This window comes from Odocoileus virginianus, chromosome 1 (assembly GCF_023699985.2).
Source record: "Odocoileus virginianus isolate 20LAN1187 ecotype Illinois chromosome 1, Ovbor_1.2, whole genome shotgun sequence".
Taxonomy (NCBI): domain Eukaryota; kingdom Metazoa; phylum Chordata; class Mammalia; order Artiodactyla; family Cervidae; genus Odocoileus; species Odocoileus virginianus.
In genome coordinates this window covers 103,977,158-104,002,292 of record NC_069674.1, presented here as the reverse complement: position 1 = coordinate 104,002,292, position 25,135 = coordinate 103,977,158, and the positions used below count along the sequence as shown (strand labels likewise).

General features: G+C 46.8%; 1 protein-coding gene across 3 annotated transcripts; it reads right to left on the bottom strand.

The window, feature by feature from the left end:
* Window positions 1-4,139: 4,139 nt before the first annotated feature.
* On the bottom strand, window positions 4,140-25,124 carry C1H7orf57 (chromosome 1 C7orf57 homolog). Of its 3 annotated transcripts, XM_070471857.1 has the most exons (10): window positions 25,018-25,124; window positions 24,631-24,792; window positions 22,472-22,685; window positions 16,469-16,654; window positions 14,605-14,713; window positions 14,006-14,162; window positions 9,742-9,839; window positions 7,970-8,169; window positions 7,043-7,057; window positions 4,140-5,013 (listed from the first exon to the last, which is right to left on the bottom strand). In XM_070471857.1, the coding sequence occupies exons 2-10, from the start codon at window positions 24,658-24,660 to the stop codon at window positions 4,967-4,969; spliced, it is 1,056 nt and encodes a 351-aa protein (XP_070327958.1). In that variant the 5' UTR covers window positions 24,661-24,792; window positions 25,018-25,124; the 3' UTR covers window positions 4,140-4,966. The 3 variants fall into 3 exon arrangements, with proteins under 3 accessions (XP_070327958.1, XP_070327964.1, XP_070327960.1); XM_070471863.1 differs by lacking the exon at window positions 22,472-22,685 and having other exon boundaries at window positions 25,018-25,123; XM_070471859.1 differs by lacking the exons at window positions 24,631-24,792; window positions 25,018-25,124 and adding an exon at window positions 23,111-23,302.
* Window positions 25,125-25,135: the final 11 nt, after the last annotated feature.

Here is a 25,135-nt window from a genome sequence, read left to right as displayed (position 1 = left end):
GGCACAGAGTAGAGAGGAGAAGCCTGAGGCTCAATTTTGGCTCCTCTTTTTGTTTTGTCTCCTCCCCCTGAGCCTGCCCTATGTAAATTGGGCTAGCCAGGAGGGCTATTTGTTTCACCTGAGGTTCTCACTCCCATCCTTGGACCTTTCTTTGTTCCATTCTCACGGGCTCTTCTCATCTTTTATCCACCACTATTTTGGACTTGTTTTTCCTAATCTAACTACCTAAAGTTCCCTCCTCAAAAAATGGGAGGCCCAATTCTTTGGGAATATGGGCATCGAGATCTCTCTGGCTCCTTCCTGCTGAACTGGGATGGAGAGGGGCATTGGGCCTCCCCTTCTTGCTAGTCTCAAGCCTCAGAATCCTTAGACCAGTGTCCATCTAGGGGTGAGTGATATTTTCTGTGGTCAGCTGTAGTTTTATATATCTTTGTTGAATTGCTACTGCATGTTATAGCTTGTTGACCTGGGCAGAGACAAGATGGGTGAGACAATCGATAATACATGGAGCAATCATAAGTAGAATCAATATGGTGATGACAGGGATTAGTAGGGGCATTAGCCAACTGCGACTTCTCCAGCACCAGTAGAAGGATCCCACAAAGAGAGACTGTACTCACCCAGAGAACTCTCCAGGTCGTTCTTTGAGATCCTGTAGGACCTGAATGTTTTTCTTGAGTACTGTGAGACTTTCTTTAACTTAGTTGTAGGTATTTACCCAGAAGCAACACATGTCATTCAAGATGGCTCAAGTCCCTCCTTGTTCAGGGATCAGGAGATCCATCTCCTGTCTACTTTGGAGGACAACCCCTGCCAAGCTGTGTTGGCTCTTTAGAGCTATCCTGAGAAATCTTATCCCCAGAAACTTAATTTTGGGGGTGTTCACTAGAATGGCACTCATTCGTAGTCCTGAATAGGTATCTGAGATCTCCCAGGGGCTCACAGGTGTATTGAGTGTCTTTCTGTTTTCTTCCACTGCTTGACTCATGAGTGGTGAATCCAGGAGTTGTGTCCTGGTACCCTGACTGCTGTGGGTAGAAAGTATTACAGGGTAGGGGCCCTTCCATGTAGCTGCAGTTGAGCCTTTAGGGACCCATCTTTCCAGACTTTAATTAGGACTTGAGTCCCTGGACTCATATAGTGGTGGCTCTTTAGAATTCTTTGGGAAAAAAAAATAAAGAATCCTTTGGGTCCTGGTTGACACCCTACAAGCATATGTCCTGTTGGAATTGCCCAATGGCCTTGGTATAAGACCAGAGGGTCTGAGCCTCTGGATCTAGGAAGAGGCCATAACATAAACCAAAGGCCTCCCATAGAGCATCTCATGAGGACTCAGACCAGCCTGTTCCTTAGGGGCAGTACAGGTGTGGAGGAGAGCTCTTGGGAAAGCCTCCTTCCATCCAGGGAGGTCTCCTGGGTTATCTTTTTTATCGCCGATTTTAAGAACTGGTTGGCTCTGTTTACTTTTCCTGAAGACTGAGGCCTTCAGACACAATAGAGATAAAAGTAATAGCCAAAGCTTTAGAGACCCCTTGGATGAACTTAGAAGTAAATGATGTCCCATTGTCATTTTGTAATGACCTGGGCAGGCCAAATCTCGGAATGATTTCATGGAGCAATTTTTTTAATCACCTCCTCAGCCTTCTCAGTCTGCGTGGGAAAGCCTTCAATACATCCTGTGAATGTACCTGTCATGAATAATAGGTAGAGATAGGCTCAATACAGGACAGAAATGGTATGAACCTAACAGAAGCAGAAGATATTAAGAAGTGGTAAGAATTCACAGAAGAACTGTACAAAAAAGATCTTCACAACCCAGATGATCACAATGGTGTGATCATTCACCTAGAGCCAGACATCCTGGAATGTGAAGTCAAGTAGGCCTTAGGAAGCATCATTACCAACAAAGCTAGTGCAGGTGATAGAATTCCAGTTGAACTATTTCAAATCCTAAAAGATGATGCTGTGAAAGTGCTGCACTTAATAGGCCAGCAAATTTGGACAACTCAGCAGTGGCCACAGGACTGGAAAAGGTCAGTTTTCATTCCAGTTCCAAAGAAAGGCAATGCCAAAGAATGTTCAAACTACCACACAATTGCACTCATCTCACATGCCAGCAAAGTAACGCTCAAAATTCTCTTACCCAGGCTTCAACAATACATGAACCATGAACTTCCAGATGTTCAACCTGGATTTAGAAAAGGCAGAGGGACCAGGGATCAAATTGCGCTGGATCACATGAGATCTTTGGCTGTGGCACGTGACCTCTTAGTTGCAGCAGACAGCATCTGAGCTCTGGTTCCCTTACCAAAGATCTAACCAGAGTCCCTGCATTGGGTACGTGGAGTCTTAGCCACTGGATCTCCAGGGAAGTCCCTATTTTAGGATGTAACTTGCCAATATTTTGTTAGAGATTTTTGCATCTATGTTCATGAGAGATATTTTAATTTGCATCCCTAATTTTCTTGTAATGTCTGTCTGAATTTAGTATCCAGATAATGATGAGCTCACGAATGATTTAGGACTTATTCTTTCTGCTTCTATCTTCTGGAAGAGATTGTAGAGTTAGTATAATTATAATTAATTCACAAATTATAAATTATAATTATACAGTCACAATTATATATTAAATTATGTCATGTATTTTAATTATAATTTCTTCAATGTTCGGTACAATTTGCCAGTAAATCCATCTGGACTTTCTTTTGCTCTTTAGGGTACAGTCTGGCCAATTTTTTAAGCTGTTTCTTGGACTCAAGTTAAGCCCATTGAGGGGTTCAAAGCCTCATTCTCCTCCACCATCCCATCCACTCTAATCCTGACGTTTATTTCCACCTTCTCTCTGTGCCGCCTCACTGTTGTTTTTGTTCTGCATTCTCCTCCTTGAAGCTCTTGTCTTTTCACTTTTCCACTAATCTCTGCTTTGCTTTCCATGGGCCCATTTCAGGCAGTTCTCAAGGCTGTGTATAAATGGAAAGTTAATCAGCTGACAGTTAAGAATCATGGCTTTTTCCAGGAACGCTGGTTTTCCTTTGTGAGTCTGGGGCTCCCTTCATGGGTAAGCCGACCACCAAACTGAGCGCTGGATTTCTGAAAGCTGAGAGAATGATTGAGTACTGTGTCAGATATTGTGTCAGGAACCTCGTTGAACCTTATTTTGGTTAATCCTCACAACAGCCTTTGGATGGAAGTATCTCCTTTTGATAAAGAAGGAAACCAAGGCTCAGAACTAAGCTCTGAGAGCAGTCTGTGCTGAGCTGAGATTGCCAGATGCTTGTCACAAAAGCATCAGACCCTGGGAGGGTGTGTGCGCCCATGCCTACACGCACATGTGTGTAAAAGAAGTATTTCATTAAACACATTATTTTTTTGCTGATTTAAGCTGACAATTTGTATTTAGAATGATTTTGCTATATTTTCTATCTTTTGGCAAAAGCCCTTTGCTTCAAAATAATTGGATGGAATGTGCAAAACTTCTGTTTTCATAAAGTCTGTTGTTTATTACCAAGCAAAAAGTTAACTGCAGGATTGTTTTTTTACCAGTAACAGACACCAGCGGCCCTGCGTGGAACCAAGGTCTGGTCACAGGTCCCTGCCCCAAACTCTGTCCTCTCCCTAAACCACAGGTTTCTGTACTCTAATACCCTCAAAAGAGAATTAAACAGTCATTAGCTACTGTATCGGGCTTCCCTGCTGGCTCAGATGGTAAAGAATCTGCCTGCTATGCAGGATACCCAGGTTCAATCCCTGGATCAGGAAGATCCCCTGGAGGAGGGAATGGCAACCCACTCCAGTATTCCTGCCTGGAGAATCCCCATGGAGCCTGGTAGGCAACAGCCGGTGGGGTCACAAAGAGCTGGACACGACTGAGCAACTAACACGAACTAAGCTACTGTATCTGTTCCTGATGGTTTTTGTCTTGGGGAGGGAAAAGTGAGGATGGGGTAGGTTTTAAAGAGGAAGGAAAGAGTGACAAAGGAAAGAGTGACAAAGGAAAGAAAGTTGGCAGCTTCCCCTAAAGCTAACTCTCTCTGTTCAGCGCACACACCACTCACCATCTCCTTGTGGCTGATTCAAGGGTACAGATCCACGTGCTCAACTCAGTATCTTTAAATGAAGAATTAACTGAAAACTTCAACTTGAGGTGAGCAAGTACATGATAAGTTTATTTTGGGAAAGAAGCTAAAATAGCTCTGACTTTACTTGGCTGCCTGAAAATCTTCCAGCAGAAAATTTTCATTTTATTAATGAATTAAATGCACAAAATATAAAACTACATTTTATGCTGACTTACATATAAGTGGCAATGAAATTTATAAAATGAGAGAACTGTCTCTGTAGTAAAACATTTTTGTTAAGACTACTAAATTATTTAAACATTTTTACTTAATGCAAAACAATAAATGTTCACTATTATGAATTTCGGTTTATGCAAAAAATATTGTCAAATATTTAAAACTAGAAAATGCTGCAATGTTTTTATATTAAATGTTTAAAAATTCAAGGTATAACAAATCAATTTTTCTTAATATAAACTGTATCACAATATTCTGGAATTAAATGCTGTTTTGTAACAGAAAAATTATTTCTACAAAAATTTCAGGACCAAAACAGTAAAAAAGCTTTTGGGTGAGTTTTTTCCAGTTAAGCATCTAAATCGCCGATTTCAGATTTCAGTAGAAGTGGGGTCCACAGAGGCTCACACAGCAGGAGGTGACGTGATATCTACTGCGGATGCGGAGGAAGCAGCCCTGACATCCTAGGCCAGCAAGGCGCAGCAGGGCAAAGGCCACTCGCCCACCATCCCAGAGAGATGCAAGAAACAAAACCGACACCAGCACCCCCAGGCAGCAGGGAGGTCACATCTGTTCTAAGACGATCACTGTAAGAATCTGTTAAAAAACTGTAACAGGGGACTTGTGACTGTAGCCATAACATAGATCCAGGATGCCCTTTACATCCGCGTTTATTTGAGCTCCACGGGCGTTGAGTTGGGTGGAGGTGGTGCTGAACCTGCAATGTAAAACAAGGAGTCGATGAGTAAAGATATCAAGATGGCCTGTTTCGCAATTTAAACATCTAACCTATTAATTGTATTTTTTTTCTGCAAGGTAATTTTTTTTAATATGTATCATCTTTTTTTTTTTTTTTTGATAGGTAAGAAGTGGGTTTATTTAGAAACAAGCTCCCCAGACAGAGTGTGGGCCATCTCAGAAGGTTGAGAGGCCCATGTGTACCATTTTTAAAAGTCTTTACTAAATTTGTTACAATATTGTTTCTGTTTATGTTTTGGTTTTTTTGGCCAGGAGGCAGGTGGCATCTTAGCTCCCTGATCAGAGATCAAACTTGCAACCCCTGCATTGGAAGGGGAAGTCCCTAACCTATTATTTTAAATAAAAGAAAAGAAATGTCTCTGTACTGATTTACTAAAGTAGTAATCCTATTTACCGGATTATAACTGTAGTCTACATAAAATTCTAGTGTACTGTCCTACCCTCAAGGCACTAATCACGTGTCAGAAACATCGGCTTCCAACTCGCAGGCAGCTGGTGGTCCCCGAGTCAGTCCTGCACGTGCTGAGAAGACTGCTGACCAAAAAATGCTGAGCGCATTGAGGAGTGGGGCTGGGCAGGGGGCGGCTCAGCGCCATCCGGTTGCCCTGCCCCAGCGGAGGCTGCGGGCCCACACCCCGGCGCGGTGCCCTGCACACCGTTCCAGGGACGACATGCTGCCACTCAGCTAAAGGCATGGGTCTGGCAGTGTCAGAAGCACCTAGCGGGGCTGCAAAAATTGCAGTGAGAAACAATAGTTCTGTGTCTAGTTGAAGGAAAACCCATTCAAGAAGACGTGATAAAGTCTAGGCTTGCAGCGGCTGGCTGCGGTGGAGGGCAGGGAAAGGTGGTGCTTTCCATGGAAAGAAAAGGAATGCTCTGGGTGGGCGATTGCTGTTTATCAAGTGAAAAGCCGGGATGGGCAGGAGGAGAACCGGGAGACCCTGGGCAGAGTGTGACCGAGGTCAGCCGCAGCACCCGGCAGAAGTCTTGGTGAGGGAGGGGGAGGGTCGGCAGGCAGGGACACTCAGCGACCCAGAAAATGTGCAGAGGCCGGTTGGCTCAACTGCATGGTGCTTCTGCCAAGTTACAGGGCCTTTCCTGCCTACTCGGTCTTATACTAACTTTGAACTGTGAAAAATTTCCTCTGAGGTTCAGAGGGTCTTGCTGCAAATTCAAACACATGGATATTATATAACACGTGCAATGATTTACTTCCCAGTAGAAAGTATATAACCTTAGACTAATGTGCAGTAATAGTTCTTTAATCAGATAAGATATTTTGGTGGTGGTGAAGTAAATTCTGTCTACTTAAGACCATGCAGAAAAACAATGCTAAAACCCCTCGGAGACCCTCCGTAGGTGGGCCTTGGTGCCTGCCACATCTGTATTTAAATTGGGGTCCTCTCGTGGCCTTTCATTTGTACTCTGTTGCTAAGTCGCATCTGATTCTTTTGCGACCCCATGGACTGTGGCCTGCCAGGCTCCTCTCTCCATGGGATTCTCCAGACAAGAATACTGGAGTGGGTTGCCGTTCCCTTCTCCAGGGGATCTTCCTGACCCAGAGGTTGAATCTGTGTTTCCTAAGTGGCAGGCGGATTCTTCACTGCTGAGTCATCTTGGAAACCCCTTTCACTTCTTTACCATTATTTAAACCCCCAGCTCTCTCACGGTGCCTAATAAAACGTACGTCTTTAAAGTGAACTGAAATATGCTCTATCTTGTGTGATCTGCATAAAAGACTCATCTTATTGTAGTAATGTAAGTGGTCCTTCTTTCGCTGTCCCCGGGCTGTGTCACTAGAACTCGACTTTTTAGAGGGGTAGATGGCATCAGCTTTTATAGTCAGGACACCAGCCATTTGGAGAGGGATCTCACAGGCTTCTGAGCTACATCAGCTTCAGGTTCAAGAACCACGTCCATGGACTGTTCTGTGTGTCTGAGACACGTTTTATATTTGGACGAAGGTCAGTTTCTCTAAAAATACTCACTCGGAGGAGAAGACTCTGGAAAAAGAACAAGTAGATCAGTTTTTCAATTCAATAAAACAGGATGATTTTAAAAGAATTACTTTTAATAATTACTGAAAACTGTGGAGGGAGGGTGTCATTAAGACAGTGGCTGGGGCAGCGAGGTGCCCACTGGATGGGAAGGTGCACAGAGATCACACATAAAACATCACATAAAACTCCTGAGATGCTTGAAGGGACACAGCACAGTTCCTTCCTCCTTAATCAGAGAACTGAAGCCTCAGGGTGAACCTAAGTTTCCTAAAGGTAAATGGTCAATAATTCCTAGAGCTACATACTCCGGGAGACAGTGAAGGCCAGGCAAGCCTCGCCTACTGCTGTCCGTGGAGTCGCAGAGTCGGACATGACTTGGCGACTGAACAACAACAGAAAATAAACATAGCAGATAGACTTGAACATGGACGCAGCCAAAAATAAGACCAATTGTCCCTGTGACTGCGACTGTTATAGAGTTTCTGGATAGCAAATGTCAGGGAAAGGACTAAACTGTTAATATCTAAAGTTTAATGACGAAGTGTAAAAAGTGCTGACAGTGGCACAGCTTCAACCTGAACTGCTAGTGGTTTTCACAGCCATGGCTTTTCCGAAGCTGCCTCAGAGAAGACCAGTCATTGCGGGAATCAGAACCTTTTGGATCCAGGAGACTAAAACCGATGTTATGTGTGTGGTACAACACAAGAAACATCAGAATTTTCGACTGAAAGAAAATGTAAAGCTACAGAAATAGTGACTTTTGCTATTCCTCTGAATAGAGGAAAAAAACAAAATACGTATTATCCTCGTGTGCCTGTAACCTCAATACTTCCTGTAGGTTTTTTATGTGACTTTTGGATCTCTCATTATGATACAATTAATGAGACAAGGGGTCTCGGTGGCCACGCTCCTCACCTGGGGCTTCCCTGGCGCCTCCGGGAGCCTCTGGGTCTGGGGGCGGCTCAGCGTCCAGTGGGGATGGAGATGAGACAGAGGATCGAGGGGTTTGCGGGGTCCTCTTGTCTGAGTCTGCTTGCTGCTGTAACCACTCATCCTTATATCCATTGCTAATCAGTTTGGAAAAGTTTGTAGGTGAACTGGGTCTTTGACCAGGTCTCAAAAAGAGAAAAATGAAGCACTTAAGTACAAAGGTGAATGAAAATGCAGAAGCAAACATATTCATGTTAAGTTACATATGTTATTGTTCCTAAAGACATCATAGAGATGGTTCTCTTCTCTCCCTGCCTCTCTCTCCACCTCTTTCTCAATCTCTCTCCACTTTGAAGCATAAAGAAGTGACCACCAAGCATCTCCTGGACACTTCTACTTAGTTCGACTCACACTTAGCTCAGCTTCCAAAAGCCTTTCTTCAGAACAGCCAATGAGAAGAAGCTGAATTCCAGCATTCTCCAGAGAGCTTTCTCCTGAAAGCACTCTCCCATCCCTGGGCAGGGATGAGTGACTCAGACTCTACCACTTTGCAACAAGTTATTATTATTTCCTTAATGAGTTCTGCCCAGTTCACATTACAGATTATCTTCTGCTTCTTTGCACAGCTTTGCCTTCTATTCACCTCTGTGGCTGTATCTTTACAGACCTTATTGCAACCTACGCTTAGGAGGCAAGGAGATCGACATGGCCAAAGCAGCACGGACTCAGGTTTCAAACAGGGCACGGACATCACCTGTTCCTCTGAGCCTCGGGTTTCTGACTTGTGAACCACTCTGTTGTTATTAGGGGTCTTCCTAACGGCTCTGAATGGCTCCCTGTTTGTGTGTATAGACAGAGAGATAGACATGGAAATATAGATGTATCTATATATCTATAGATATATATAGAAATATCTATATAGATATAGATAGATGGTAGATAGATGGGGGTATGCATGGGTAGACAGGACAGAGAGATGGATGACAGATAGATAGGGGGATAGACAGAAGGACGAATGGATAGAGAGATGGACAGTTAGGCAGATGATAGAATGTTTTTGCCCTCATGGTGTGAGTGCGGTGCTCTCATGACATTTGTCACACATAATGTGACTGACTGATCGCTCCCCTTCCCCTCCACCCATTAGGGGAGAAGCCATTTGAAGAATTAGTCGGACAATTAACAGCATTAGTTCTGGCACTAAAATGGGATTCTGGGAAAGTGAAGAGAAACAGCAGGCATCAGGGGCCCTCTCTCCAGCTGGGCGACTACCCTAACGTCAGGGCACCTGATGGATGCTCCAGCGGAATGCAGTCGGGGGCTCACTTGGCGTGGACCCCGGGGGTCAGGCCCCAGGGACAGAAGGTGGCAGGACTGAGTGGCGCACACGTATCAGGACGAGTGGTCCCAGGTTGGCAGGTTGAGCCTGGGTGAGGGGGTTCCCGAGAAGGGGAAGGCAGGACTCGGGCTGATGGAGGAGAGAACTCAGCCCGGCGCTCACAGGCACCAGAGACGAGAAGGGGAGAGAGGGGACACAGGGCCCGGGAGCATCAGGAGGGAAGGGAAGATGGGAAAAGAGGCCAGCGGACAGGCCGGGCCTCCGGAGGCTATGCAACTGCAGCGACACCCCGAAGCCTGCTGCTGGGAGGCGAACAGCCTTAGGCGGCATCCGCCTTGGGTGTGGAGTGTGGTTGTCACCTGACCAAAGACCAGATCCACACCGAATCCAGACTGCGCTGCCCAGCCCGTGCACTTACATGGGTGGAAAGGACAGTTTGCTTCCTGCAGGGTCTCTGTGGCCAAGAGGGGTCCCCACTTTGCTTGGATACTTAGACTTGATGGCTGGCAGCCTCACCTGCAGAGAAGGGAATGGCAAACCCTTCAGTGTTCTTGCCTTCACAACCCCATGAACAGTATGAAAAGGCAAAAAGATAGGACACTGAAAGATGAACGCCCCAGGTGGATAGGTGCCCAATATGCTATGAGGGAAGAGTGAAGAAATAACTCCTGAAAGAATGAAGAGATGGAGCCAAAGCAAAAACAACGCCCAGCTGAGGATGTGACTGGTGAATGAGAAGGTGGTTAAACAAGAGATGGCAACAGTGACCATTGACATTTTAGGAATCAGTGAATTAAAATGGACTGCAATGGGCAAATTTAACTCAGATGACCATTATATCTACTACTGTGGGCAAGAATCCCTTAGAAGAAGTGGCGTAGCCATCATAGTCAGAAAACTGAGTCCAAACTGCAGTACTTGGGCGCATTCTCAAAAATGACAGAACCGGTCTCTGTTTCTAAGGTAAACCAGTATCACAGTAATCCAAATCTATGCCCCAACCAGTAATGCTGAAGAAGCTGAACGGTTCTAAGAAGACCTTATAAGACATTATAGAACTAACACCCCCCAAAAATGTCCTTTTCATCATAAGGGGACTGGAATGCAAAAGTAAGAAGTCAAGAGATATCGGACTAATGGGAAAATTTGGCCTTGGAGTACAGAATGAAGCAGGGCAAGGCTAACAGAGTTTTGCCTAGAGAACGCACTGGTCATAGCAAACACCCTCTTCCAACAACACAAGAGAAGACTCTACACATGGACATTCACCAGATGGTCAATACGGAAATCAGATTGATTATATTCTTTGCAGCTGAAGATATAGAAGCTCTATACAGTGTACAAAAACAAGACTGGGAGCTGACTGTGGCTCAGATCATGAACTCCTTACTGCCAAATTCAGACTTAAATTGAAGAAAGTAGGAAAAACCACTAGACCACTCAGGTATGGCCTAAATCAAATCTTTTATGATTATACAGTGGAAGTGACAAATAGACTCAAGGGATTAGATTTGATAGGCAGAGTGCCTGAAGAACTATGGACAGAGGTTTGTGACATTGTACAGGAGGCAGGAATCAAGACCATCCCCAAGAAAAAAGAAATGCAAAAAGGCAAAATGGCTGTCTGAGGAGGCCTTACAAATAGCTGAGAAAAGAAGAGAAGCTAAAGGCAAAGGAGAAAAGGAAACATATACCCATTTGAATGCAGAGTTCCAAAGAATAGCAAGGAGAGATAAGAAAGCCTTCCTCAGTGATTCATACAAAAAAAAAAAAAGAAGAAGAAGAAGAAGAAAACAATAGAATGGAAAAGACTAGAGATCTTTTCCAGAAAATTAGACATACTAAGGGAATATTTCATGCAAAGATGGGCACAATAAAGGACAGACATGGTATGGACCTAACAGAAGCAGAAGATATTAAAAAGAGGTGGCAAGAATACACAGAAGAACTATACAAAAAAGATCTTCACAACCCAGATAATCATGATGGTATGATCACTCATCTAGAGCCACACATCCTGGAATGTGAAGTCAAGTGGGCCTTAGGAAGCTTCACTATGAACAAAGTTAGTGAAGGTGATAGAATTCCAGCTGAGCTATTTCAAATCCTAAAAGATGACACTGTGAAAGTGCCACACTTGATATGCCAGCAAATTTGGACAACTCAGCAGTGGCCACAGGACTGGAAAAGGCCAGTTTTCATTCCAATCCCAAAGAAAGACAATGCCAAAGAATGTTCAAACTACCACACAATTGCACTCATCTCACATGCCAGCAAAGTAATGTTCAAAATTCTCCAAGCCAGGCTTCAACAATATGTGAGCTGTGAACTTCCAGATGTTCAAGCTGGATTTAGAAAAGGCAGAGGAACCAGAGATCAAATTGCCAACATCTGTTGGATCATAGAAAAAGCAAGAGTTCCAGAAAAATATCTACTTCTGATTTATTAATTACACCAAAGCCTTTGACTGTGTAGATCACAATAAACTGGAAAATTCTGAAAGAGATGGGAATACCAGACCACGTGACCTGCCTCTTGAGAAACCTGTATGCAGGTCAAGAAACAAGTTAGAACCAGACATGGAACAATAGCCCAGTTCCAAATTGGGAAAGGAGTACATCAAGGCTGTATATTGTCACCCTGCTTATTTACCTTATATGCAAAGTGCATCATGTGAAATGCTGGGCTGGATGAAGCACAAGCTGGAATCAATTTTGCAGGGAGAAATATCAATAACCTCAGATACACAGATGACACCACCCAAGAGGAACGAAAGAGCCTCTTGATGAAAGTGAAAGAGGAGTGAAAAAGCTGACTTAAAACTCAACATTCAGAAAACTAAGATCATGGGATCCAGTACCATCACTCCAAGGCAAATAAATGGGGAAACAGTGGAAACAGTGTCAGACTTTATTTTCTTGGGCTCCAAAATCACTGCAGATGGTGATTGCAGCCATGACGCTTGCTCCTTGGAAGGAAAGTTATGACCAACCTACAGAGTATATTAAAAAGCAGAGACATTACTTTGCCAACAAAGGTCCGTCCAGTCAAAGCCACTGTTTTTCAAGTAGTCATGTATGGATGTGAGTTGGACTATAAAGAAAGCTGAGTGCTGAAGAATTGATGCTTTTGAACTGTGGTGTTGGAGAAGACTATTGAGAGTCCCTTGGACTGCAAGGAGATCAAACCCGTCAGTCCTAAACGAAATCAGTCCTGAATATTCATTGGAAGGACTGATGCTGAAGCTGAAACTCCGATACTTTTGGCCACCTGATGTGAAGATGACTCACTGGAAAAGACCATGATGCTGGGAAAGATTGAAGGCAGGAGGAGAAGGGGACGACAGAAGATGAGATGGCTGGATGACATCATTGATGGACATGAGTTTGAGTAAGCTCCAGGAGTTGGTGATGGACAGAGAAGCCTGGGGTGCTGCAGTCCATAGGTCGCAAAGAGTCGGATATCACTGAGCGACTGAACTGAACTGAGCCTCACCTGTGCAGAGAGACACAGGATAGAACGGGCTTGCTCCCTGCACTTTCTCAGCCCTGCATGACTCTGTCCATGGTTTGGGGGCAATGCAGCGCTTCAGCCTTTAACAGGGCATGTGCACCGACTCTGTTTACCATCTGAAGGCTCTGGGTATTGCTGGGAGGTGTTGCCAGGAACATGTGTGTTCCTGAGAGCAGCCCATTCAGTGATCGTGCAAACGCCAAGACCCAGGTTCAGGGCTGGGACTGGGTGTCCTGAGGGCAAACAGCCAGCTAAATACAGGCAGCTGACCCTGCACATGGGGCTCAATTTTCTGAGCCCTGAAATAAACTTCCAAGGTTTCTCCTTCAACTAGACACTGGGACGTGGGCCTCAAGGCTACTCCCTGGCGAGGCAGGGTTGGTGGGTATGTGTGTGTGTGTGTGTGTGTGAGTGTGAGGGTGGCAAGGCTTGCTCACCGCCAGGACACGGCTGCTAGTTTTAACACAAACATCACCAGCTCACTCACAGATCCCCACATCCCAGGAGCCACGCCAACCATGACCAATGGCCTCTGAACTGAGACACCACCATAAAGCCACCGACTAGAGATGGCCTACACGGCTCCCTTGAAACAGCGAAGCACTGTCTCCTCTTCCCTTCCTGTCCACACAGAGTGTTCTGGGGAGTTTTAACTTAAACCCTCAAAGAGAATGGGCTCGCTCAGAAACTGGATAATGTCCTTCTGGGCAGATAAGAAGTGGTGGCCAACTTTCCCCGTGTCAGCTCCTTAAACAAAAGGCAGTCTCACCTCACAGGGTTGATATTCATAAGAAAAGGAAGCTAATTTATTTTGGTCTCTGGCTTTTGTATTTTCCAATACTTTGACCATCTGATGCGAAGAGCCAACTCATTGGAAAAGACTGATGCTGGGAAAGCTTAAAGGCAGGAGGAGAAGGGGGCGACAGAGGATGAGATGGTTGGATGGCATCACTGACTCAATGGACATGAGTTTGAGCAAACTCTGGGAGATGGTGAAGGACAGGGAATATTGGCGTGCTGCAGTCCCTGGGGTCGCAAAGAGTGGGACATGACTGAGCGACTGAACAACTGGCCTTTGAAAAAATCAAACTTAAAAGGCAGATTCCGGGGCCAGGAGACACGCGCAGCTGACAAACAATGCCATGCTATCTATCTGGTGCTCCTGTCACCTTTTTTTTCTCCTTTTCAAGTTCCTCAGCCTCTCTTTGCCAAACCGTCTTCATGTCAAAGTCGAAGGGGCCCATTCTGGACTCGAAGTTGCCAGTGGCCTGATCGGGGTTAAACTCTTCATAAACCATGTAATCGGGTATGGACACAGCAGGGACCCTGCAGAAAAAGAGGGGAGGGCCCGCCAGCCGCTCAGGGTCACTTCCGGATTCCCCCCTCCCCCGCCCCACCTGGTACCGACCTTCTCCCGGCCCCGCCCACCCCCACCCCACCCCTCGTTTTCTCGGCTCCTCCTTCAGCCAGGATAAAGCTCCAACTCTCAGCTGCAGGAAAGGAGGAAGGGGAGGGGCTGAGTTGAGCAGTGGAGGGAAGGGAGGGAAGAAGGGAGGGGAAAGAGTGCAGGGGCGTGGCGAAGCCTCCCGCACGCGGGGCCGGGGAGAAGCTGGGCAGTCGGCAGAGAGCCAGGATGCCCGGGAGGGTGGGAGAGAAAAGGGCTGCAGGAGGCTGCAAGGAGGCTGCAGGTGGGGCGGCCGGGAGCGAAGTCAGAGGCTGGGGGTGCCAGGCTGGGCGGTGGCTGCAACGCGGGGGTCAGGATACTCACTGTCTCTGGTCTGCCGTCGGCGGCTTGCTGTGGTGGATGTACCAGTCTGGCAAGGAGTAGGCCACCGGGGAGCCCTTCGTGGTCCCGGGGGCAAAGTGCTTCAACAGATCTCGAAGGCAAAAAGACATAGCGGTGAGCATCACCGTCCCCATCGGAGTCTGGGCATCACCAGCCAGCAGGTCGCTGCTGACGCGGGAACTGGGCTTCCTCCGAGGCTCTTTGACTGGGCTCGGAGGAGGGGGTTGGGGGGGGACGTCGGGGTGTCCCTGGTTCTCACCTGCCAGTGCCCGTGCTGCCGGGTGCCGAGAACACCCCCTCCCTCTGCCCCCCCCTCCCCCTCCCATCCAAGCATCCTGGAGGTGGCGAGGGGGTGTCGTTGCTCCAGAACGACGACTGTGGAGACAAAACTCATCGGGCTCGGGCTGGGGGCCGGGGGCCGGGGGGCGGCTTGCTATCTCCTCTCTCAGCCCAGGAGGGTCTGTTCTCTGTCCCTACTCCTTCACACCCGGGGCATTTCTGGGGTAAGCCTCCAGGCTTCTGGTGGGAAGCGGGCACCGGCCCCTCTAAATCATGAGAGTTGGGGTCCTGTTAACCGGTGTCTCCTCCAGGCACAGAGACTCACTCCAGCACGTCTCCATCCCTCTCCCCCAGGCTGGAGGCTTTACACAGCGGGGGCTGGGGGGGGGGGGGTGGGGGTCGACAGTCCGGAGCTGGGAGTGACTGGTTTTGCCTGCTAAGGGGGCAGTGGCCAATACTATTAGTAGACATTTTAAACTTTTCTACTTTTCGAACTTTCCATTTTTTAAATATTTCAAATGTAGACAAAAGTTCCCTCAAATGGTATGAACTCCCCTATACTCTTCACCCAGATTCCCCAAACACCATGCTCCGTTTCCCATTTGCTCCTCCTTCCTCCCTCTCTCCCATTAGTATTAGTATTGTCACTGTCTGTTGCTCTTTGGGGGAACCACGTGGGGTTTTTCCATTGACAGTTATGACATAATCACACTGCAGTGATCAAAATCAGGAAGTCAGTGTGATGCAATCCTTTTATCCAGTTACAGATCTTATTCAGGTTTTGCCAGCTGTCTCACTGATGTTCTTTTAGCCCGTGGCTCAGAGTGAGGAGGGGACCCACTTCTGTGCTTTACACGCAATGAGTCACACAGTCTGTTCTGGGCTTTGCAGCATCACAGCCCAGATGCCACCATCTGCCATGTAGCCCAGACTAAGGAACGGCGGCCAGAGAGAAAGGTCAGCGTTTCTCAGGGTCGCTCTCCACAAAGGCCTGGCAGAAGGTGTTGAGACATGACTCCTAAGCTGAGCAGCAACTTGAGTTAGCACAACTGAACGAGACTTTCACAGTGAAATCACGGATAAAGGTCAGATGTTTGTCAGCGTCACCACTGACGCTCATCCCAGCGTCTGTCATGCAGAAGATACTAATATACACCTGAGGGATGAGGAGACTGAGCAACAGGAAACAAAGATGCTTCACGGGCAAGTGGAGAAGGGCTGACCCCTTCTTACCCCCCAGAAGGGTGACTACAGTGCAGAGACAGCGACTGCAGTTAGACAGCGAGACTGGCGTGGGAGTCACCCCAGGGTGTTGCTCAGGAGAAATCCAAAGAAAATCCCAATCTGGTGAATGCACAGTCTAGTCGATCTTTCCCATAAACGGCAGCACGTCCCTGAAGAGTCTGCACCCTGGGCTGTATCAGGCAACCTGGACGTCCTATGACTTTGAGCAAAATTCCTACCCTTGACAGTAACATGTGTCCAGATCCCAGATGGCATCTGGATGTCCAGATGACAAGGTTACACCCCCCCCCCACACACACACACACACAAAAGCACTGCTCACCAGGGCGGCCACCTTGCTTGGCCAGCTTCACGTACTCCGAGTCTGTCTCCTTCACCCAGTACCTCCGCATCCCGAGCGTGTGCCCGCTGGGGGCTTCCCTCAGGTCGCTGAGGCCAGGAATCTGCGATGCTGGTGGGGCATCCATGGCCTTCTCTGACTGCTTCACAGGAAGGTCGTAATACCAGTCTAGGGAAGAGGCGGCCCAGGGTCAGGATGTTACTCATGGAGCCCAGGCTGGCTTGGTCCCCTGCCCAGGAGACATCAAGGAGGGCGTCTCACCCTCCCCAGGACACCAGCAAAGCAGAAACTGCCCTCTTCTGAACACCTGCTACCTGACGCATCTCCCTGCCGGTCATGTAGTCAGCAGATCCTAAAGGCTGCCAGCAGCAGCCACAGTGCCCAGCAGGAGAACACCCTCAAGGAGGCTGGCTGGCCTCTGCGCCCAGCTGCCCCACTGTCCCAAAGCAGTGAGACCAGAGCCCTTTCCTGGGGGTCTTAGCCTCCCAGTGAGGTTTCCAAATTCCCTACATGTGTATCTCTCTTCTCCTTCAATCTTCCCTGAATTGGGACTTGACTGCATTTCTGGACATGTCAGGGCGTACACATCCCTGATGGAGTAAGAAATGGCAATTCACTCCAGTGTTCTCGCCTGTAAATCCCATGGGCCAGAGGAGCCTGGTGGGCTATACAGGCTATGGAGCCGCAAAGAGTCAGACATGACTGAGCATGCATATGCACCCACACGTTCCTAAAGGATCCAAAATCACTTAAAACATGGGCAAGTCTCTGGACTATGTGGCCAAAAGTTGGCCAAGATTTGATCAACTTAGACTTTCAAAACACTGAGATTTCATGATAAAAACTCTCACCAAAGTGGGCATAGAGTGACCTATTTCAACATAATAAAAAGCTACTATGACAAACCCACAGCCAGCATAATACTCAATGGTAAAAAGCTGAAAGCCTCCCCACTAAGCTCTGGAACAAGACAGTGATGCCCATTCTTACTACCTCTATTCAACATAGTACTGGAATCCTAGGCAAAGCAGTCAAGAATAAAAATAAATAAAAAGTATTCAAATTGGTCAGAAAGAGGTAAAATTGTTATTATACACAGGTGACATGACAATATATATGCTGCTGCTGCTGCTAAGTCGCTTCAGTCGTGTCCGACTCTGTACGACCCCATAGACGGCAGCCCACCAGGCTCCCCTGTCCCTGGGATTCTCCAGGCAAGAACACTGGAGTGGGTTGCCATTACCTTCTCCAATGCATGAAAGTGAAAAGTGAAAGTGAAGTCGCTCAGTCGTGTCCAACTCTTAGCGACCCCACGGACTGCAGCCCACCAGGCTCCTCCGTCCATGGGCGTTTTCAGGCAAGAGTACTGGAGTGGGGTGCCATTGCCTTCTCCGGATACTATATACAGAAAACCCTAAAGACTCCACCCAAAAACTACTAAAAATGATAAATGAATTTAACCACATAGCAGGATACAAGGTTAACATACAGAAATCTGCTGCATTTCTTTGTACTAATAATGAAATATCACAAAGATAAAGTTAAAAAAAATCCTTTTAAAATAGCATCAAAAATAAATAAGTAAAATAAAATGCTTAGGAATAAATCCATCAAGGAGGCAAAAGACACATATGCTGCTAACTGTAAGGAAAATTGAAGATGATTTAAAGAAATGGAAAGATATCCCATGCTCCTAGGTTGGAAGAATTAATACTGTTAAAAAGACCATCCTACCCAAAGCAATTTACAGCTGTAACATGATCCCTATCAAATTACCCATGACATTTTTCACAGAACTAGAACAAATAATCCTAAAATTTATATGGAATATTAAAAGATCCAGAATTTTCAACCAATCTTGAGGAAAAAGAAAAAGCTGGAGACATAATTCTCCTAGACTTCAGACAATACTACAAACCTACAGTAATCAAAACAGGGTGGTACTGGCACAAAAACAGACAGACCAATCAATGGGCTAGAATAAAGAGCCCTGAAATAAACCCACACACCTGTGGTCAACTAACCTTTGATGAAGGAGGCAAGACTATACAATGGGGAAAAGACAGTCTCTTCAGCAAGTGGTATTGGGAAAGCTGGACAGTCACATTTACATCAATGATGCTAGAACAGACTTTCTTACCATACACAAAAATAAACTCAGAATGGCTGAGAGAAAAATATGACATGACACCATAAAGCTCCTAGAAGACAGCACAGGCAAAACATTCTCTGACATAAATCATAGCAATGTTTTCTTAGGCCAGTTTCCAAAGGCAATAGAAATAAAAACAATAAGAAACTAAGGGGACTAATCAAACTCACAAGCTTTTGCACAGCAAAGGAAACGTAAGCAAAATGAAAAAACAAACTATGGACTGGGAGAAAATATTTGCAAACTATGTGATGGACAAAGGTTTATGTCCAAAATACATGAACAGCTCATATAATGCAATAACAACAACAAAAAACCCAAACAACCCAATCAAAAAATGGTCAGAAAAGCTAGATAAACATTTCTCCAAAGGAGACATACAGATGGCAGACAGGCACAACATCACTAATTATTATTGTTGTTATTGTTCAGTCGCTAAGCCATGTCTGACTCTTTGTGACCCCATGGACTGCAGTATGCCACACTCCCCTGTCCTTCACTGTCTCCCAGAGTTTGCTCAAGTTCATGTTCATTGAGTTGGTGATGCCATCCAACCACCTCATCCTCTGTCACCCGCTTCTCCTCCTGCCTTCAGTCTTTCCCAGCGTCAGCGTCTTTTCCAATGAGTCAGCTCTTTGAATCAAGTAGCCAAAGTATTGAAGCTTCAGCTTCAGCATCAGTCTTTCCAATGAATATTCAGGGTTGATTTCCTTTAGGACTGACTGGTTTGACCTCCTTGCAGTCCAAGGGACTCTCAAGAGTCTTCTCCAGCACCACAGTTTGAAAACATCAATTCTTTGGTGCTCAGCCTTCTTTATGGTCCAACTCTCACATCTGTACATGACTCCTGGAAACACCATAGCTTTGACTATTTTGGCCTTTGTCAGCAAAGTAATGTCTCTGCTTTTGAATATGCTTTCTAGGTCGGTCATAGCTTTCTTTCCAAGGACAAAGCATCTTTGAATTTCATGGCTGCAGTCACCGTCTGCAGTGATTTTGGAGACCAAGAAAATAAAACCTGTTACTACTTCCACTTTTTCTCCTTCTATTTGCCATAAAGTGATGGGACTGTATCCCATGATTTTAGTTTTTTGAATGTTGAGTTTTAAGCCAGCTTTTTCACCTTCATCAAGAGGCTCTTTAGTTCCTCTTCACTTTCTGCCATGACAGTGGTGTTATCTGAGGTTACTGATATTTCTCCCGGCAATCTTGGTTCCAGTTTGAGCTTCATCCAGCCTGGCAATTTGCATCATGTACTCTGCATATAAATGAAATAAGCAGAGTGACAATATACAACCTGACATACTCCTTTCTCAACTTTGAACCAGTCTGCTATTCCATGTCCAGTTCTAACTGTTGCTTCTGGACTTATATACAGGTTTCTCAGGAGGCAGGTCAGGTGGTCTGGTATTCCCATCTCTTTTAGAATTTTCCAGTTTGTTGTGATCCACAGTCAAAGGCGTTAGCGTAGTCAATGAAGCAGAAGTAGATTTTTTTTTTTTTTTAATTCTCTTGCTTTTTCTATGATCCAACAAATCACTTGATCTCTGGATCTTTTGCCTTTTTTAAATCCACCTTGTACATCTGGAAGCTCTCAGTTCATGTACTGCTGAAGCCTAGCTTGAAGGATTTTCAGCATAACCTTTCTAGCAGGTAAAATGAGCACAACTGTACCACAGTTTGAACATTCTTTGGCATTGCCTTTCTTTGGGATTAGAATGAAAATTGACCTTTTCCAGTTTTGTGGCCACTGCTGAGTTTTCCAAATTTGCTGACATACTGAGTGCAGCAGACAGATGCACATCAAAACTACAATGAGGTCACTGTAGTTCTGTAGACTGGTCATCATCGAAAAGTCTACAAACAAAAAATGCTGTGGGTGGGGAGGAAAGGGAACCCTCCTACACTCCTGGTGGGAATGTAAACTGGTGCAGCCATTATGGAGAACACTATGGTGCTTTCTTATGAAACGAAAACAGAACTACCATGCAATCCTACAATCCACTCTTGGCAATACATCTCGAAAAGAAGAAAACTCTAATTCAAAAAGTTACATGCGCCCCAGTGTTCACAGCAGCACTATTTACAATAGTCAGGACATGAAGACAACCTAAATGTCCATGACAGGTGAATTTATAAAGATGTGGTACATATAATGGAATACTATGTAGCTGTGAAAAAGAATGAACTAATGCCGCTGCAGCAACGTGGACAGACCTAGAGGTTATCATACTAGGTGATGTAATCAGATGTAGAAAGACAAATACCATGTATCACTCACAAAGGGAATCTTAAAAGATGATACAAATAAACTTAATTACAAAACAGAAGCAGACTCACAGACATAGAACACAGACTTAATGACGACCAAAGGGGAAAGATGAGGGGAGGCAGAAATTAGAAGGTTGTGATTCACAGGTACACACTGCTATATATGAAATAGAAAATCAGTAAGGAACCACTGTCCAGCACATGGAATTATACTCAGTATCTTGTAATAACCTATAATGGAAAGAATTTGAAAAAGAATGTGTATATATATATGTGTAACTGAATAACTTTGCTGTACATCTGAAACTAACACAAACCCACATTGCAAATCACCTATATACTTCAATTAAAACAAACATACTGAGACAGAAGTAACAGCTTTGGTGAACAGGTTTGTTAATTTGACAGTAGCAGGACCGAGTGCCACCTCAAGAAGGCTGGATGGTGAACAACCTGACCTGACACCCACCCCCGGGGGGCATCCTGGCAGGCCCTCCTGCCACATGCTGGCCGCACTCGCTCCGCCCATGCCCCTCAGCTTTCCTGTGGCTCGAGGCGGGAAGCAGGACATCCTGAGAGGTCAGATGGGAAAGGGGAGAAGCACCCTGATGGGCTGCTGAACAGAGAGGCAGGGGCTTTGCCCTGGGCAACCTTGCGCTGTGGGAACACTCTCAGGCTGCAGATTGGTTGGGGGCTGAATGTGGCTCCCGTGGAAACATCCAGTTGGGTCCCACAGAACTGAAGTGTGGTGAGTACAGATAAAGGGTGTGTCCAGTGGTTAAAAATCCGTCTGCCAATGCAGGGGACGTGAGTTTGACGCCTGGTCTGGAAAGATCCCTCATGCAATCTTGGAGCAACTAAGAGCGTGTGCCACACTCCTGAGGCCATGAGCTGCGACTCCTGAAGCCTGTGCGCCCCAGAGCCTGCGCTCTGCCTGCAAGGGAAGACACTGCAGTGAGACGCCTGCACGCCACAGCAAGGAGCAGCCCCGGCTCACCACAACCGGGGAAGGTCCGTGCAAGCAGCCAAGACGCATGCAGCCAAAATAAACAAACACATTTTAAACAGTGTATGAGACTTCTAGCAGATGAGAGCTGATAAACAGGAGGGTGGGAGGGCAAAGGGGGATAAGTGAAGGCCAGCTTACTCTCACCTCCCTCTCCACTGATCTGCTGGCCCCTACCTCCCCCAGAGAGTGGTCACGGGTGGTGAGCGGAACAGGCCTTGGCAGAGCCGAGGCCCCTCAGTGGGCACTCAGGACGGAACCCTGCAGGTGGCTTGGGTGACCACCTGTGAGGGTCCCTGCCAGGAGCAAGAGGTGTCGGCAGAAGCCCGGGGACCTGCAGTTATCAGGCCCACTCATAATCCCACAGAGAGAAGACACTCCGGGCTGTTGGTGTTCTGGTGACACTCTGCATCTGAAACTGATGAACCCACATGTCCAAATATAAGAACAGACATCACAGCTGACTGAGAATTAGGGGAACAAAATCTAGGAGGGGTGTGAAATAAAAAAGATGCCACAACCATGGCACAAGTGTCTCTAGAATTTAAGAGCTTACTGGAACTAGCTGTCCAAAACGCATGGCAGTCAGGGTCTAACACAGGACCAGCTCCCGGCAGGTGCAATGGGTGATTTCCAGAGTCCACTTGGCTAGGCCACAGTTCCCAGACTGAGGTCTCCTGAGAAGGAATTCTGCCCCCAGATGGCCTTCCAACCCAGGACTGTAGCATCAGCTCCTTCTTGGCCTGCTCCACAACTGTGTGAGCCAGTTCCTTAAAATAAATCGATGTCTCAGTCAATCTCTCTTTCTCTTTCTAAACACACACACACACACACACACACACACACACACACACACACAGGCACAGATGTTGTTGGGCTCTAGAGAATTCCGAGTGGTACAGCAGGATCACAGGAATACAGTGCTGAATAGATGGCTTTACACAAGCACACACAGATCCCAGGAACAAGTCACCTTCCTCCACAGCTAAAAGTTAGCCATGCAATTTCTACTTAGAACTACAACTGAGTTCACTGTGTAAAAAATGAATGTTCATGGAAAAATCTTTAAAATATCTAAACAACAGTAATGAGATGAACACTGTAGTGAAAACACAATAGAGGGAAAAGGAGAAAAGAGAAAAAGGAGGGGAAAAAAGCCAACAGGAAAGCTTTAAAGAAGTTTGCCTGAGCTCACAGAGTTAGTTTTAGAACCAGGAGGAAGGGCTTAGGAGCATCATATCTGATCATATTCAGCTCAAATATTTTCTTTCAGAGGGAAGGCATTCGGTTCTTGCTTTATTTTTCCTCTCTGTGTTTTGATTACTAATTAATCCACAGAGAACAGAGTAGTTTCTACGTCTCATTACTGGAAGCTTCGGGCAGGGACTGAGCTCTACTGTGGTTGGCTGTTTATGATGGCGTGCCCTGCTCAGAGTCAGCACATGAGTCACTGTGAACCAACTGTCTCTCTCTCTCTCACACACACACATATACACAGTTGAAGGGTGAGAATTATCGTGTCCTCAACCATGATTAGTACTTGTCTGGCACCAGATCACTCACGACCGTGTAGATTTCTTTACTGGCTCCCCTGTCTCCTCCTGGCTTGCTTTATCTATGAGCCCAGCTCAGAGCTGACTGTTGGTTGACTCAAATCCTGCAGTTCTCTGGTCTTTGAGCCATGAGAGGCAACCCAAAGGCAGCATCCTGGCAACCAGCCTCAGCCTTGGAGAACAAGGCAGCTTTCTGAAACTCTAAGCCTCAGCTTTCTAATCTGCAAACCAGGCTAACAAGCCCTCAGCAGGTTGTCCTGAAGTTCAGTGTTAGCGTGACAGCGTTTAGCACACAGGGGAGGCTACGCAGTAGGGCTCTGAGACACCAGAAATCCAGGCTGAGAGCCCACAGTGGAGACTGGGACCCAGGTCTCCTGTGCCCCCTGCCCCCCATTCCAGCACAGCCACAGCCTCATCAACAGCGGTCACAGCGGAGCTCTGGGCCAGAAGCACGGGGAGACTGTGAAGGCCACACTCAGTCCCACTGCTGGCAGTCCATTTGCCAACCCCTACCCCGGCCTTTCCAACAGAGCTTCGGGACCCTCTTCTTCTCCATCCTCTTACTCCAGTCCTTCACGAGATGGGGAAGAATAAAACCAAAGTCAAAATCAGACCACAGCAGCTAGGTCTTCTTCTTTCCCTTCTTCCAACTTCACAATGAGAAGCCCACTGCAGTGCCAACCTCCACTGGAAGCTTACTTCCTGTGTTCAGCTGCCTAAAGCAGGAGACACAGTTACCCTGGTTGGAGTCTAAATTAGGAGCAAGAGATAGGTGATCAATGAAATACACAAGGATGCAGCTGAAAATGAAAGTGTCCAAGTCAACACAGGGTTCCTGTTACAGAGAAATTTTCAGAGATGCTATTGCTCCAAGAATTGAGTAGCTCTAACAGCAGTGGGTAGCCTGGCTTTCTTTTGTTGAAAATAGGGAAACAAATGAAAAAACCCCAGAAGCCAAGTTCTCCTCTACCCCTAGATCCCCACCTTACTTTTAAGCCTTACTTCCACCCTGGGCACATGGGCAGTGTGTAGCTTTCTTTGATGGTACCCCCGTGTTAGTCCTGTCCCCTCCCCACCGCCTTCTCCTCACACGCATGCAGGACACAGATGAGCCTGTCCAGTAGCAGAGCAAAGGCAGATCTCCTCTCCTCTGGTCACTCACCGCAGGGCGCGTAGCGGCTCGCGGCCCCATGCAGCTCCTTGCTGGTATTCCTCATGCCCTGAGACACGCTGGGCCGGGGGTTCACGGGCGAGCCAGGAACCGTCGGCGGGGCTGAACTGCAGAGGCTGGGCCCGCACCCCTACTCCGTCCGTCCTCCTCCACCTGACAGGTATGCAGGAGTCTCACCATTCAGGTAGTGCGTGCACGCCCAGGCAAGGCATCAGCAGGGACGCGTCCCGGCAAGGTATATGCATCAGGGGCACGCACGCAGAGTAGCCAGCAGGAGACAGCAGGTTCCGAAGTCCCGCCCCGGTCCGGTGCTCCCCCATTTCAGGAGACAGGGGTCCCTCCCCGTCCCGGCCCCACAGGCCGTCTGACCCCGCTCACCTGCCGACCTAGGGTCTGGGTGGGTGCCACCTGCAGCGTCGGAGACCAATCTGTTCCCGCTGGCGGCGGAGACCAATCCCAAACTCCCAGAGAGGCGCGGAACTACAGCAACCCGCGT